Genomic DNA, 16,039 nt, shown 5'->3' on the forward strand with positions numbered 1-16,039 from the left:
AGGCGCCCGGTGGTATAGTTATAGAGCCCCAAAAGGCGCCCAGAAGGACACTTCTCACGAGGAATAGAGCAGGCTCATCTGATTACAAGCCACCTTCATGTATCCAAAATGACCTTTGTGATTTCATAGGTCTGGGGTTAGAACAGTCGGCGTGAAACATGCTACGGCGGCCTATAGGTGAGTTAGAGTTAAAACACGATTTGACATTTTATACTGCTACGCGTATACTAGGTGGGTGGCGATTTTAATAAATAAGACGACAAATAGATAAGGGAGACAAGAGAATAGTGTTATTTGCAATATATTTAGACTTATAGACCTAGCTTTACTTTTAAGGTTACAATTAAGCTATATATTAATTCAGTTTTAAAATAATATATATATATATATATATATATATATTAATTTATTTTAAAAGTGATATATATATAAGTAAATTTAAACTATATAATAGAAATAGTTTAAAGTATATATACGTATAACTATATATATAAATTAAATTTAAACTTGGAAAAAAAACATATATATATATATATATATATATATATTGTAACGGGCAAGCCGCTTTAACGGCGGCTGCGCCGCCTAGCTTCTAGAACCTTCCATTGGCTCGAAGCTATAAAATGCCGTTATGCTCTTATGTAGTAGATTCTCTTTCTTTCTTTCTTTCTTTTCTATCTTGATAGTAAACAGCATAGGGACTAGTTAGTTGTATCAACTCACTAGAGGCCTTTCACATACTATCAAGATCACCGAAGACACTGAAGACACTGAAGACACCAAAGTAACCGAGTCCCATCGGAGCCATTAGCATTCAGCGAAGTCGCGATGGCCGAAGATAACAACAACATGCAGCCGGACGTCCTCAGCGCCCTGGTTGCCGAGATACGAAGTCTGAGAGAAGAGAATTCCCGAAGAAATACCCTGTTTGAAGAACGTTTTATTGCCCTGAACTCCAACAACACCAGCAAGCCCGTTCGTCTGAACTCCTAGAGCCAATGCCATCTGTCACCCCGGCTGTCCCCATCGAGGACACCCATGTGGGCGCCAATCACAACCCTCACCCAACCAAGCGCCCCAAATTACGAGACATCCCTAAATTCGGCGGCGACAAGGCCCAGTGGCGAAGCTGGAAACTAGAAACCGAAGGAAAGCTACGAGTCGATAAAGAAGCCCTTGAGATGCAGAAGGCCACTTTATGTACATCTTCATGAGCCTAGAAGGCAAGGCTAAAGACAACGTGACCACATTTGTGGAGATGCAAACCGAGAAGAGAACGTTCAATGTTGCTGAACTACTCAACCGTCTCGAATTGCTGTACGGGGAGAGGGATCGCAAGCAGAGAGCTACACGCAATCTGCATTCGATTAAGCAAGGAGAGAATGAACCATTCACGTCCTTTACCCCGCTTTGAGAGGAGATCGCCAATGCCAACGCCGAGTATTGGCCAGACGACAGCAAGATTTCCTACCTCAGGAGGCACTAAACGACAAAATGAAAGCAGCCCTCATAGGCTCTGACCCCTCTGCCATCAGCAGCTATGTTGGGCTGGCGAGGAGGTGCGATTCGCTGAGCAGCCAGATGGAACTGTTGGGTCAGTGGAAAAGGCCCCGAGGCAACACAAAGAGTTCGGACAACTATGACAACTACCAGAACCATGGAGGCCAGTCTGCCCAGAAACAGTCTGCCCAGAAAACCGAAGTTAGACGAGAGGATATGATGGAATGGGAGCCAACTCTACAAGCATCCGCGAAAGTGAACGCTGCGCGCACCCGCAGTGATAAGAACACATATGGCTACCAATCCAAGCGACCAGAAGACCAAGCGCTGTTGGGCAAGCGTGCCCAGTGGGTCGACCAGGCCGAGATGGACGCCCGTTACCGTGAAGGGCGTTGCCTCCGTTGTGGAAGAGACAACTGCAGAATCGAGCGCTGTCCATTGGCTGCGCCTATCCGACCCGCAAACACGACCCGACGCACTCAGGTCAATGCCGTGACCCTTCACGACCAGCGGTCACTAAAGCCGAGATCGCCGAAGACGATGCTTCTTCTCATAGCGATGAAGATTCAGACTAGGGACACGCGGCGGCTGTGAGAGAATGGGATGTGAGCGGAAAAGCAAAATGGACGGAGAACCGTTCATAGCAGACGTCAGGGTGAACGGCACAGACTTTGTGCCATCTCTTGTCGACTATGGCTGCCTCTGCTACGGCGCGGTCAGCAAGCGCACATTTCACTCTCTCCAGTTGCCACATATACGCGTCCAGCCGCGCATCTTGGAGAATGCAGCGGAGACGGCAAGGAGGTCAAAATCGACAAGATCACGTATGTGTCGATCGACCTCGATGGACATCAGCAGCATCGTGTTTTCATGTACGTCATCGACGATCTGAACTGGGATATGATCCTGGGTAAACGATGGATGGAAGACCAGGATGTTCACATCCATGCGAAGGAAGGATATCTCGAGATCGGGTCCAATGGAGTCCAAGTACGAGACCGACGACGTTACCAGCCTCCTCAGCTAGACGTCTCTAATGTCATGGCCGCAACCTTTTTAGCAGAAGCACGCCGTGACAAACGCAAAGGCGGCATTGGAGTTCACTCGGTCACAATGGCGGATATTGACAAGGCCCTAAGACCGAAACCGAAGACTGACGTAATGGAGAAGCTGCCACCACAGTACCACAAGTGGTCTCGAGCTTTCTCTCAGCAACTGGCCGACCAGCTGCCCCCTCATCGGCCAGGTGTGGACCTGAAGATCGAAGTGCTGAAAGACGAGCATGGCCGAGAGGAGCCCTACCCTGGGGACCGCTTTACAGCATGTCCCGCGAGGAGCTATTGGTGCTACGAAAGACCCTCACAGAACTACTCGACAAGGGATTTATTAGAGTCAGCAGCTCGCCAGCCGCAGCACCAGTCCTTATGGTGAAGAAGCCCGGCGGAGGCATCCGCTTCTGCGTGGATTACAGAGGTTTGAATCACATAACGAAGAGGGACCGCTATCCCTTGCCTTTACTGAGCGAGACCTTGCGAACGATAGCCAAGGCAAGGTGGTTCACCAAGGTAGATGTTATAGCAGCGTTCCATAAGATCAGGGTCGCCCTGGCGACGAAGAAAAGACAGCCTTCAGAACGCGCTATGGATCCTTCGAATGGCTGGTAGTTCCATTCGGCCTGACAGGCGCACCAGCAGCCTTTCAGCGGTATATTAACAGCGTGCTCCAGGATTACCTCGATGATTTTGTGTCAGCGTATATCGACGATGTCCTGATCTTCTCCTCTGGAAGCCTGCAAGACCACCGCGACAAAGTCGGCAAGGTCCTCCAACGACTGATGGACGCTGGGCTGCAACTGGACATCAACAAGAGCGAATTCGAAGTCAAGGCTGTGAAATACCTTGGGTTCATCATCGAGGCGGAGTGTGGGATCCGAGTCGACCCAGAGAAGGTTGAGGCTGTGAAGGGATGGGCAACCCCGACGAATATTAAATCCGTGAGGAGTTTTATCGGATTCGCGAACTTCTACAGGGTGTTTATGCCAGACTTCTCGGTGATAGCGGAGCGCTAACGCGGCTAACGAAGAAGGACGTGCCATTCCGTTGGGATGGATTGTGCGAAGAAGCCTTCGAGAAGCTCAAGGACCTGTTGATCACGGCCCCGATCCTTGCACACTTCCATCCAGAAAGGGAGACTATCGTGGAAGCGGACGCTTCAGGATTCGCGTCGGGAGGCGTGCTCCTGCAGAGAGATGATAAGGATGGACTGGTACGACCTGTCGCATACTTCTCGAAGAAACATTCGGCAGCCGAAGCGAACTACGCTATCCATGACAAGGAGCTACTCGCCATTCTCAGATGTTTGGAGCAGTGGGAACCAGAGCTACGGGCAGTAGAGCACTTCAAGATCCTAACGGACCACAAGAACCTGAGATACTTCTACTCGGAAAGGAGGTTGACAGAGAGACAAGTGCGGTGGTCGGAGTTCCTGTCCAAGTTCCAATTCAAGCTCGAATGGAGGCCGGGCCGCAAGGGCGGATTGCCTGACGCGATCTCGACGGGACCAGGATATGCCGGCAAACTACTCCGATGAACGACTAAAGGGACGCATTATGAGGCTATTCCAAGACGACCACCTTAGAAGGGTCCCAATATCGACATTGTCTACCAACACCGATGGTGCCCAGGAAATCAACTTCGGAAAAGAGATCAGGATATTTGAAGATGAGGAGTTACAGCAGCTGTGGCACGCCGCACGCCAAGAAGACAAGCTCTATCAAGAACTCACGAAGCTGGTAGCAGATGGAGCGAAGAGTTTGCCAACAGGATTACAGAAGGAGAAGGTTGTCAGCATTTCAGAATGCTCGTTAGACAATAGGGGCCTGCTGTGCTTTAGAGAACGCGTCTGGATACCCGGTTCGGAGCCGCTACGTACGAAGATCATCCAGGAAACTCACGACTCTCATATCACCGGACATCCTGGAAGGGACCTCACGTACTCGACTCTGTCGAGACGCTTCTTCTGGCCGGGTGCCGCTAGCGATGTACGTCGGTTTGTGCGCAACTGCGAGGTTTGCGGACGAAACACCATCTGGAGGGATACAAAGAAAGGACTCCTAAAGCCGCTCCCTATTCCGCAACGCATATGGAGCGAAATTACCATTGACTTTATTACTGACCTCCCACCGTCGGGGAAAGATGGCGCGACGAACTGCATGGTGGTCACGGACCGACTCACCAAAGGCGTCGAACTCGAAGGATTACACGATATTTCTTCAGAAGCGGTTGCAAGAAGACTCTTCGAACGACACTACCCTGTCCATGGCATCCCAACGGCTATTACCAGTGATCGGGGTCCCCAGTTTGTCAGTGGTATGTGGAAACACTTCTGTCAGCTGCTAGGATCGAGCAGCGGTTGTCAACGGCGTACCATCCACAAACCGACGGTGCAACAGAACGAATGAACCAAGAGGTAGAGAGGATTCTTCGGATATGGACAAACTATCTGCAGGAGAACTGGTTGGACTTGCTTCCAGTCGCGATGGCGACAATTAACGAGCGGGAAGCAACCTCCACCGGACTGAGTCCGTTCTTCTTCATGCACGGCTACCACAATGAGCCAATCCAGTTAGTTGAGCATCGAAGCACGGAAGACACAACACAGGAAGAAGCTGCAGCGGAGGATTTTATTCAGAGACTACAGGATGCCACGGAGTTTGCGCAAGCAGCGATAGCTATGGCCCAGGAAATACAGCAAGCGCAAGCCAACAAGCACAGGACAGCCGCACCGAGATACAAGCCTGGGGATTGGGTATACCTCAACTTGAGAAATGTCAAAACATCGCGACCCTGCAAGAAGCTCGATTGGTTACATGCCAAATATCAAGTGCTCACCGAAGTCAGCCCACATGCCTATAGGTTGGATGTGCCTGGACGTATCCATCCAGTCTTTCACGTCGATCTACTCCGGCCAGTACCGGAGACCCATTGCCTTCGCAGAAAATCGATCAAGAGAGTGCCCCACCGGTGCTGGTGGACGGCCAAGAAATGTACCTCGTCGAAAGGATTCTGGATGAAAGAATGGAAGGTACGCATAAGAAGGTGCTCGTAAAATGGCATGATTACTCGCAGCCTACGTGGAGCCCCTTCCCACTATTCGACACACTGATGCATGGAAGCAATGGAAGAAACATAAAAGAGTGTCACCTTCTCAAGTCATCTTGACACAGATTGCCACGATCCCAAGGAAGAGGAAACGTTGGACGGGAGGGAGGTAATGTAACGGGCAAGTTGCTTTAACGGCGGCTGCGCCGCCTAGCTTCTAGAACCTTCCATTGGCTCGAAGCTATAAAATGCCGTTATGCTCTTATGTAGTAGATTCTCTTTCTTTCTTTCTTTCTTTTCTATCTTGATAGTAAACAGCATAGGGACTAGTTAGTTGTATCAACTCACTAGAGGCCTTTCACATATATATAACATTATTTGAAATTTAAGGTAAAGAAGAAAGATGTCTATTAGTTATATGCTTAGTAATATGCCTAGCCGTATAATAGTCTGCTTATATATCCCTTTCTCCCTTTTTGCTAGCTGTAAAAGGGGCATCTTCCCCCCTTCTTTAGCTAGCAATAATCAACTTTCAACTGCTTTTTTTCGCACCAAGGAGTATAGGGCGCTAGGTGGCATAAAGCAATATACTATAACCGAAGATCACTTAGCGCAGCGGCCCTATAGGGGATTCCTACGGGCGTAATATAAAATAATAATAGACATACAGCCGCCCGCCAACGCTGGCCCCTGCGCCCATGCGGACGGCATCTAAGAAGCAGGAGTATGGCACGTACGCCAGTTCTGCGCCAAATTTTCACTTAACAATTAGAAATAGAATACTATACTTCCATAGGCCGACCCTTCTAAAGGACACCAACCTTAGCTGCCAGTGGCTGTGTCACAGTGATGCGAGGAACATCCGCTATCGTACTGCAGGTATTAATGTTGATGTATCCCGCTGGACTGAACCTTGAAGTACTATTGCTTTGTCATTATGTGGGTAGCCTCAAGCTAGTAGGATCTGTTTTTGGCGCCCGGACGCCAGTGTATCGATCACCGTACCTTGTCTCGTCCCTACATCCCGCAGGGTAGTTATTTGGAAAGGTAAGGGTCAACATGTAAATTTAGATTCGTCTGTTCTATCCAAGAAGGGGCAAGCAAGAGCCCTACTTATGACAAAGGAGAGTAGAAGAGTCTAGGAAAGACGCATTAACTAATTAAGACAGATTGCAGATATGCATAAGAAAAGGGGTGGTGGCTTAAGCAGCAATGGGGAATAATCCTATTACAGGATCCGTGATGTGTGAAGTGCGAAGGGCACGTACAGTACCCTGGATGCAATACTACACCTTCAGCTACCATAGCTATCAGGCTTCTGGCCCGAGTCTTAGGCCCTTCTTCTTGACACCACGACCGGAAATACAGCGCATGCCGCGTTCGACCTCGATATACTCCGTACCGGCATGACAGTCTCCATAAGACGCCAGTCAGCTCCAGTTCGTCGGCGGCAAGGGCGGGACTGGCAAGCCGCGCGTGATCGAAGTACTCGTGGGCCATTTTGCCGCGCAGGTCATTTCGAGTCGTCAGCTGATTACGGCGACGTCGGGGGACCGCCGCGCCGCGGGTGACAATCTACTCCGCCTGAGTAGGCTTGGTCCTTTCGTCCCTTCGTTCCTTGAGGCATTTACGAGGTGAAACTCGTAAGTGGCGGTGGGTTTTCCTGGCTCTGTGTCCAGAAGCCGTCTTGTCTCTTCGTTCGTCAAGGCGTTCTCCTCTTTTGGCTAGAGCCGCAGGGCTGTTTTAGCATAAGAGAGCCCTTAATAAGTGAGACTTACGCGTAATTACTGCGTACTTCGTAATAGCATAATGTACTATATGTATAACCACTGGGTAGCCTTAAGTAGACAAATACAGAGTAGGCAGACATAAAGACCATCAAGGTATTCTTCCTCAGCATTTCCAAGGCGACTTACTCACGAGCAGATAAAAGAGGAGACCCTAGACAATGCTATAGAATGCCCTACCTTAGCTGCATGTTAAAAGCAGGTTTGTCACACTTGTCATGTACCTTGTATTGTACGAATTGGCAGGGATCTAGTCGTTGATGCTTGGGGACTTCACAGCACGTTCAATATTGCGCTTTATTGTACTCGATGGGAACCCCTCATCCGCCTTTCCAGCTATTCAAGGTATACCAGACGTGCTTGACCTCGTCAACATCACACTCCCGTAGCGTGTGACAACCGCAAGGCCTTGGATATATGCAACAGGCTTGCTTAGGCAATGGGAGACTCCTTTGTAGACCCCTTACGTATCTGCGCGTTTCCGAGTCAGCCATGTTTTGGCGGATGCTCGTCCTCGGCAATATAAGAACCTCCAACATCGCCTTTGCACAACATCTTTCCAACACCATCACACATGATTCATCATTCGTTCGCATTGATACTTCCATCTCTAGGCACTCCGCACTCCAAAATGAAAACCTCGACCACTCTCTTTGCTATCTTCGCCGGACTGGCTGCAGCTAGACCGGCCCTTCATAACCAAAAGATCGACGCCGATCTTGAGGCTGCCGGCAATAATTTCGGAATCACTGAAAGCAGTGGAGGCTCAGCCACGACCTCGGGCAGTGAAGATCATACCACCGACCCTAACGTATGTAACTCCTACCGATGTCAACAAGCAACCGATGTTAACAATATGTGACCAAAGACCAAAAAGTGGGCTCTCGAGGAGGATAGGAGGCCTGTCGATCCTAAGCAGCCCATAGACGACTATATCCCAAAGACCACCTTTAGCTGGGTAAGCAACTCGTTCGTCGTGGAAAAAACGCGCGGGCTATCAGGAGCTCACCGATACGACCGCAGAACTCGAAGACCAACCCGCAGCCAGACCGTCCGCGCACTCAGCAGGAAATCGATGATTATGAGGATGTGAACGATCTTGTTGATGGAAGGCCTCTTCATGAGCACAACGTAAGCGTTTTTACTGGACCACCAAAGAAGTCTGAGGTGCGCTAATATAAGAAATGACAGCGGGTAAGCAAGCCTCGCCCCCAGGAGGACTAGGAAATGGTCCTGTAGGAACGGCAATTGCTGCACTGGCATGGCTCTTACACTGGCATTGGTCATATCTTTGTCGAAGGAGACCAGATGTATATAGAAGGTTCCATGGCCACGACGACTCCATCGGCTATGTCTATATGAAACAGAGCTTTCCTCTCCTTCCTGTTGCTAGACAGACATGATCAGTAGATCATTCATTCACTCTTTCACAGTCTGCGTATGCAGACAACAATCTTTTTGTTAGTGCATTGAGATTCTGCCAACAGCTCCCGTTGCATGTAGCTTAGGCTTGACCCTGCAAATGCGATGCGACGCATCCTCACTAGCTGGCTATTACACCAACTATCTCTCTGTTGCATGTGAAGTCTACTTGGAATGACTGTTCGCGAAAGATCTCATATTTGTCAAGGTCACAGGACTCCACGAGTTCTCGCGAAGTGAGCAGGCAGAAGGGCATAAAATGCGGAAGATTACGCTGAAGTATTAAATTCCACGACGTACCTTCCGGACCAGGCTGCGTCGTACCGACGAGCTGCTCCCGAAGTGCGCCAGGCCAAACCTGATTCCGCGCAAGTTCGAAGACAATCCGGGTTAGCCTCTATTACAAACCGCGTCGAAAGGGGAATTGTTACAGGATAAAGGCTAGATCCACCAGGTACGAGGTAGAAACAGGCAGAGCCACTCTTATCCTATATACTAGATAGCAACGTTAGACCCGTCCGTATATAAGACGGACCTAACGACTAGATAGTCAGAAAGGACAAGCCTTTTACTCCCACTTCTCGGACGGCATATCTTGCGACTGTCTAGAGTCACGGGAAGACTATCGCTAGACATGGCGAGCACCACTTCGTATTCATCGCTAGTCACGGTAGGTCTGACTGACACCCAGCATCCCTAACAGTAGCCCTGAAATAGCCCGTAGGTAGGTGTGGCAGCCTATAAGCAAAAAGCCATAAGTATTTTTAAGTCCACAGTCGTATAGGAGATGCATGCAACGTTGATTCAGCCCCCGGCGCCGGCCCTGACATGGTTGGCTGGATGAGCTGGGCCGCCTTGCCTCGCCCCCACTCGCCTCGGCCGGCGTAGGCGTCTATGCTCTAGTGTAGGCTGCCGCCTCGGCTCGCGACCATTCTAGAGATTTTGGCAGATGTTGCTCCGAGTGGCTTTGTCCAGAGGGGAGAGCGGCTGCTGCCGCCTACGACACGGCTGGGGGCTTACGGCGCCCAGCATCGAGGACGTAGGGAGTCGGGACCGTCACACAAGGTCTCTGCTGTCACGATGAATGCCTGCCATTTCCCTCCCGTCAGGTTTGAAAGTTATGGGTAGATAAGCTGGGACTGCTCGAGACCTCATCACCAAGCCAAGTGTTCACACTCGGCACCCAGGTGATGCCGTCCGTCATGGCACGCACCGCACCGGGGACACTGGGCGACTACGCGGCCGTGGCCTCGCAGGACATGACCGAAAACACGGAGGCCTCGAGCACGGGCATTGGCGCCGGCGGCCGCGCGCCCGGGACCTCGAGCGACCCTCCGGCGCCTCCTTCCGCGGATGGCACCACTATCATGGAGGCTGGCGGCGCGGGCACGGAGACCGGCGACGGTGAGCTCCAAAACCAGCAGCCCGCCCCCCACGCCGGCGGCCGCGCGCCCGGAGCCTCGAGCGACTCTTTGGCGCCCTCTCCTCCGGACGGCACGACAGACACTGAGGCTGGTGGCGCGGTTACGGAGGCCGGCGGCGCGGGCACGGAGGCTAGCGGTGCGGGCACGGAAACGGGCGACGATGAACCCCGACACCGGCAGCCCGGCACCGAAGCTCGGAGCCTACGCCGGCGCCTCGGCATCGACGGCATCCTCACCTTGATTCCGGGCTCGGTCGTGCTGCTCTTGGTGGTGCTGGCCGAGGCTGCGCTCTGGCAGGAGGCGGCGTGGGCAAGGCAGGGGGGAGAGCCGAGACGGCCTTGGATCAATATCTTCACCCGGAACTGGACTACCACGTCCATCACGATAAGCACGGCCATCGTCCGGACCATCGTGGCCCTCCAGGCCGGGCTTGTCGCCGCGCTACTCGCCGCCATCATCCTCGAGTCCATCGGCGCCCCCCTGCGCGACGGACCCTTCTACTCCATCGTCCGGGCCCTGACCGTCTCACCGCTTACCTTGTTGCTTCGGTCGTCGTCGTGGCCAAAGGGTATCCTGGCATTTTCCGTCTACGCGCTACTAGTCACCGAGGTCCTGGTCACCTTGGCGTGCCAGTTTCTCTCTACCCTGCTCGTGTCCGACTTGGCTAACGCGCCCGTCGTCGGCCTTAGCGTCCCCTTGACCGATACGATCTTCTTGGACCAGTCGCCGACCTTCAATATGGTTCAACTGTGGCAAGCGCCTCCTACCTCGAGCTGGACATTTGCAGAGGTCTCGGGATCGCACTTGCAAAAGGGCAACTTCGACAACACGGGAAACACCTATCGAGCCCTGCTCCCCTTGAATGAGGGGCGCCGAAAGCGTCTCCGACGGTTCCACGGGCCGGCGCCTATCTTGGACTCCCAGGTGGCCTGCTTCAGACCGCAGATGAGAAATATCACTATGCGGAGGCCAGGGCCGCTGCTGACAGGCTTCGTCGGCATCTCATCGGGGCAGATCGGAAACCAGATGCTGATGGAGCCCACCTCTATGAACATCAACTGCGAAATTCCGGATGGAAACCTCTATGCGGCCGGCACGAGCCTGTGCTACCCCAATTCGGGCATGAGACCTAGCCATATGCCGAGTTTGAAACCTGGTCAAGACATCAGTACTATTCCTGTCAACATCCCCCTAGACCCGTTCTACTTGGTCAATCCGAGTCGGCAAGCGTCCGAAATGTTCGTCATGGTGAACATCGGTTCTATCCCGGCCATGGACGGGCTTGTGCCTAACTCGACGGCGGACTCCCACTGGCCCGACAACGTATGGCATGACGACGGCCCCTGGGCGGTGGCTTCTAGCAACCTTAGCAACGACGCCGTCCGTGTCACGGCCTGCATCGCCTCCCTCGGCTACAAGACATTGACTGTCGACATTAACAGCTCCGTCGATGCCCGGGAGCCAAGGGTCACCTGGGACTCGTTGGCCGCCAAGTACGACACCGGGGCAAGCAGGATCCAGCTTGGCGCATCGTCTAAGATGGAGAGCTTCCAAGAACGCGGCGTGCTAAGTCTAGCCCCAGTGTCACAATGGGAGCACGAGGATAAGACGACGCAGAACAACGACTCTGACTACTTCCGGAGAGCCATCGAAGTTTCCTTCCCCGCGAGACTTGGGAATCTACCTCAGCAGGCAGACAGCGGCGTCCTGCTCTCCAAGATAACGCCCGGCGCGCACGAAGTCGAGGGCACAGACCAAGCGCACCCGGCACACGTCGACCTGTTCCACGACGTCCTGGGCGATACGGGGAGCCCGGCCCTGGCGCTGCAGGCGCTGCTGACGAGGCTCTGCCAGATGGCCTACTACGAGCGCCTCGACCGGACTAATACGACGGCGCCCGCGTCCGTCTCCTTCTCCTCCTCCGTCTTGATCCCCGTGCGCTGGACCGGCTTCTCCGCGGCCACGGCTCTCGTCGCGGCGCACTTTGTCCTCGTCGTGGCCGTCACGGTGCTGTTCCTGCGCCTCGCCAGGGACTCGCTAATCGGCAACTCGTGGCAGGCCGTTTCGCAGGCCGTCTCGGAGGACACGCGGCCCCTCCTGGAGCAGGCCGGTGCCATGACGGACAAGGACATTGAGGCCTGGGCCAAGCGCCGGTCGCTCGGCATCGCGCGCCCGGCTGGCCTCGCGTATCGACGCAATGGGCGGAGGGCCCTCGGCCTGCTGGATGGAAAGGCGGGTTAACGTGGACTGCTTCGCGGAACCTTTGGGCGTCTGTGTTCGGGCAGGGTCGTCTTTGCGGCTCAAGCTTGTCGGCATGAATATGCATGGGGGGCATGTCTGTCGAGAATGTCGTTCTTGTACCGTGTTCACGGCACATGTATTTTGTAAGTTCGTTCATCCGTAGGCGGGCCGGTCCCGTGAAGAAGTTGTACATTTCCATTTGGGTGACTTTGGTTCGCATCCACGCCTCCCTTCAACCCAAGATATGTTAATGACCGTTCTTTGATAGACGGTCCGTTTGCGAATGCTCTAAGCTGTGGACGAAAGAACAAGAGGGTAGCTTTTCTACTCTATTTTTTTTAGGTAGACACTTTCTCATTCTTTGAATCACACCAACTCCGAGAGAAGCCACATCAACCCTCGCTCCTGTCCTGTTTTCTACAAATCTTCGAATTTCCACGAGCTTGTTTCGTAATATTCAAGCCTCAGTGTACCGACGGTGCGTAGACACCGAAGGCACTCTTTCTCGATGAAATGAGAAAGTCTTGTGTAAATCGCGAGGTTCTGAGAGAAAATGCAACAGTCTGCGCCACTTGTCGAGGGAGCCTTTAAAGACCAGATTCACCATTTATCCTGAGAGGAGGTGGCATTTTTCTTTTTTGGAGATTGGTATCATAAGACCGATGTCTTTTTGGCAGCCCAAGGATCCCCGACTCGGCGAACGAAGAACAAATCGCCGTAGGCTATTGAAGACTTCATGTCGCCTCCCGTCAGATGTCCGCCTTTGAGAAGAGCCTACCACTGCTGTAGGCTCTTTTGAACAGCATTGCGACTTCAACTACATGCCTCAACGAAGGAACACCTTCAGGAGGGGGGCAAAAGGACGCTACCCAAAAGCGCCGACACTTCCAGAAGAACATGGTTGCAAAAGTGCTACGTGGGGACATGTTGGTAACCGAGCATATCTTCGGCTACGAGCCAGAGGAGTCATGAAACGTCACTCCAAATCTCCCAGCCCGAGGCTCCCCAAGGCGGATTCAACTCCCATATCTTCCCAGCCATGTCATGCCACCCATGTTTGCGCAGGCTGTACACCTCTTCTGCCTCCGACAGTTCTTCATGTGAACTCGTCCGTAAGAGATCTCGTCCTTAAATGATGGGCGATTCTATCGTCGCGTCCGCCCTACTCGTTTCTTCAAGTCCGGCGCAATTCCGCGCGACCGAGCAAGCAGAGCAGCAAAAAGAATTGAGACACAGCTGCGCTGACTTAGGAGCCCGAGAACTGGTTTGGCACCGGCTAGAATGTATTCGTGCTTGCCATCATGCCGGAGCTGCCTGGGCGAAGCGGCTTCATCTGGTTGTGTCGGGTGATGACTGTTGCTCCTCGGCGCCTAGATCCGGTCGCGTTGCTGAATTGGTGGGCCCATGCCTGTCTTGTAGACTTATGCGTCTCGATGCTTCTTCAAGACCATGTGGGTTGAAGCCTCACGAATGATGCTCGTGTAAGGCACCGGCCACGCTGCAAAGTGCGATGGCTGACGAGGCTCCGTAACTAAGATAACGGCCTCGCGGGTCCAGCTGGTCTCGTCGGATCCCGCAAACAACTCGATATGTAAAGTCCCGGTGCAGTTTTCGGGCCTGCTTGTTGGCCATCTCGCAGCCAGATCGACGCTTGGAGCTTGGTATGCCTTGGTCGGCTCGACTCGAGTCGAAGCCTTTTCCTGCATCTACGCGCTATTCCCAAAGAACTTTGTAATTTTTGAGAAGCGGGCTCCTTGGACTTGGCGGGGCTTCTATGCTTGTTCCTGGTCGAGCTGATCTTCCTGTTACCCGTGGGCTACTTCAAAGGAGGGCTGCCTCCGGGCAATGGCGCCGCTTTGCGCTTCCCCGTGGAAAAATCCTTGGCGTCCCCGTTACTCGGACCGTCTGCCCCAGCAGCCGTCGATGGCTTCTCAGCCTGCTCCAGCCTGGCCGCGGCCTGCTTCTTCTGCGGGGCGCCAGCGAAGAATTTGGCAATGTTCGTCTTGTTTTCCTTGTTGTCGAGCGGGATGATGAACGATGGCGAGTTGTTGCCGACCTTACCGACGTCCTTGCTCACGGGGTAGACGTCGAGGGCGCTGTCAAAGGGCCGCAGCAGGCACTGCAGGTCGCGTGTCCACTCGCGGCGCGCCGAGTCCAGCCAGGTCCTGGCCGCGTCGGAGCCCGGGTCCCGGATAACAGGCATGCGGTTGTAGAGAAACTTGAGCTGCTTATTGGAGTCGGTGGTGATGATGGTATACCTATATGTCTTTTCCTAGGACCCTGACGGGGCGTGAGCAAAAGACCGAGTTCCAGGCGCCCCGGGGGGGAGGGGGAGGGGGAACCATTGGTAAGCTTGGGGCGTAGACGGGAGCAGCCGGGGCGACTAACCAGAGTCAGAGCGTATCTGCCACACATGTTGTCTGTGGGCTGACTATGGCGATGGGCGGCGATGGGCGGCGATGGGCGGCGTCGGGCTGCCGGCTACGACTCGGTGACGTCGCGTAGGAACAGCTCGCTCCGGAGTACGCGAGGTCACGTGCTGCCACCTTAAGTCGCGTCACCGACTTCTGGCCTTGTCTTGCGCACTCGGTTCCGCAGCTCGACACCAAGCGGCCGCCATCTTTTCTCGCGACTCCGAGATCAGCCCTCTCTGCCGCAAGAGTAACACCACGCTCCCCAGACCCAGTCGATTGTCGCCTCACTTTCAAAGGACTACGCGGCCGTGCCTCTCCAAGTAGTCCTCATCCGCCACGCCCACGCCCAGCACAACGCTGACGATAGGTCCGTTGTAGCCCTCAAACTGAGACACCTTTCGTATATACGTCAATGCATACACACCCATCCACTCTCCGATCTCGCAGCGACGACTGACTCTTGCCCCTCGGCCCCGCCATCCACTATCCCCCTCTCACCAAGCTTGGTGTCGAACAATGCGCCGCCCTGCGCGCCAGCCTTAAGGAGCGCCTCGAGTCGGCGACTGGCTCCGTCGCCGTCGTCAGCAGCCCCATGCTATGCACCCTGCAGACGGGCACCCTCGCCCTGGACTGGCTTGAGCAACGGGGCGTCGTCTTTGAGGCCAACGCCGACTGGCAAGGTACGCAAATGCCTAGACCTTTCCCCTGCGCTGAGCCAGCTGAATTTGCTTCAACAGAAAACTCGGCTAAGCCGTGCGACACGGGCTCACCCGCCGCCTCTCTTGTGCCTTTGTTCCCCCATGTCGACTTTGGCTGCCTTGACCCTGTCTGGCCCGACCAAACGTGCCCCCGCGCCGGTCGCTATGCCTACACGCGCGGCGCCATCCTCGCCCGCGGCGCCGACGCCCTCGACGCCCTCCGCCGCGGGCCCGAGGATCTTATCTTTGTCGTCTCTCACTCGGGCTTCCTGCGCTCCGGCGTCGCCGGCTGGTGGTTCTTTAACGCCGACTATCGCATCTTTCGCTTCGGCGCCATCCATTAGGGAAGTAATAGCACTGCCATCGCCCAGCAGACAGCCATGACGACAGGACACGTCTTGCGTCAGGACGAAACCACGCTCGCGGGCGGTCTAGGACTGTCTCGCACGTTCC

The 16,039-nt window shown here is 53.8% G+C and overlaps 5 protein-coding genes across 5 annotated transcripts; 4 read left to right on the forward strand and 1 right to left on the reverse strand.

Moving 5' to 3' along the window:
• Positions 1 to 2,370: 2,370 nt before the first annotated feature.
• Positions 2,371 to 4,089, forward strand: HRG_06237 (reverse transcriptase (RNA-dependent DNA polymerase) domain-containing protein; the record flags this gene model as incomplete). The annotated part of the gene is made up of 6 exons (XM_044864708.1): positions 2,371 to 2,746; positions 2,797 to 2,927; positions 2,994 to 3,047; positions 3,098 to 3,493; positions 3,586 to 3,732; positions 3,793 to 4,089. The coding sequence occupies 6 exons, from the start codon at positions 2,371 to 2,373 to the stop codon at positions 4,087 to 4,089; spliced, it is 1,401 nt and encodes a 466-aa protein (XP_044721240.1).
• A 3,929-nt stretch (positions 4,090 to 8,018) lies between these two features.
• On the forward strand, positions 8,019 to 8,611 carry HRG_06238 (uncharacterized protein; the record flags this gene model as incomplete). The annotated part of the gene is made up of 4 exons (XM_044864709.1): positions 8,019 to 8,198; positions 8,256 to 8,345; positions 8,411 to 8,518; positions 8,579 to 8,611. The coding sequence occupies 4 exons, from the start codon at positions 8,019 to 8,021 to the stop codon at positions 8,609 to 8,611; spliced, it is 411 nt and encodes a 136-aa protein (XP_044721241.1).
• Positions 8,612 to 10,011: 1,400 nt separating this feature from the next.
• HRG_06239 (uncharacterized protein) lies at positions 10,012 to 12,474 on the forward strand (the record flags this gene model as incomplete). Its single annotated transcript, XM_044864710.1, has 1 exon — positions 10,012 to 12,474. One exon carries the CDS (start codon positions 10,012 to 10,014, stop codon positions 12,472 to 12,474), a length of 2,463 nt encoding a protein of 820 aa, XP_044721242.1.
• Positions 12,475 to 14,290: 1,816 nt separating this feature from the next.
• Positions 14,291 to 14,889, reverse strand: HRG_06240 (SOS response associated peptidase (SRAP) domain-containing protein; the record flags this gene model as incomplete). Its single annotated transcript, XM_044864711.1, has 2 exons — positions 14,291 to 14,746; positions 14,863 to 14,889. 2 exons carry the CDS (start codon positions 14,887 to 14,889, stop codon positions 14,291 to 14,293), a joined length of 483 nt encoding a protein of 160 aa, XP_044721243.1.
• A 591-nt stretch (positions 14,890 to 15,480) lies between these two features.
• On the forward strand, positions 15,481 to 15,930 carry HRG_06241 (uncharacterized protein; the record flags this gene model as incomplete). The annotated part of the gene is made up of 2 exons (XM_044864712.1): positions 15,481 to 15,568; positions 15,626 to 15,930. The coding sequence occupies 2 exons, from the start codon at positions 15,481 to 15,483 to the stop codon at positions 15,928 to 15,930; spliced, it is 393 nt and encodes a 130-aa protein (XP_044721244.1).
• Positions 15,931 to 16,039: the final 109 nt, after the last annotated feature.

This window comes from Hirsutella rhossiliensis (assembly GCF_020360975.1).
Source record: "Hirsutella rhossiliensis strain HR02 chromosome Unknown scaffold00005, whole genome shotgun sequence".
Lineage (NCBI taxonomy): Eukaryota > Fungi > Ascomycota > Sordariomycetes > Hypocreales > Ophiocordycipitaceae > Hirsutella > Hirsutella rhossiliensis.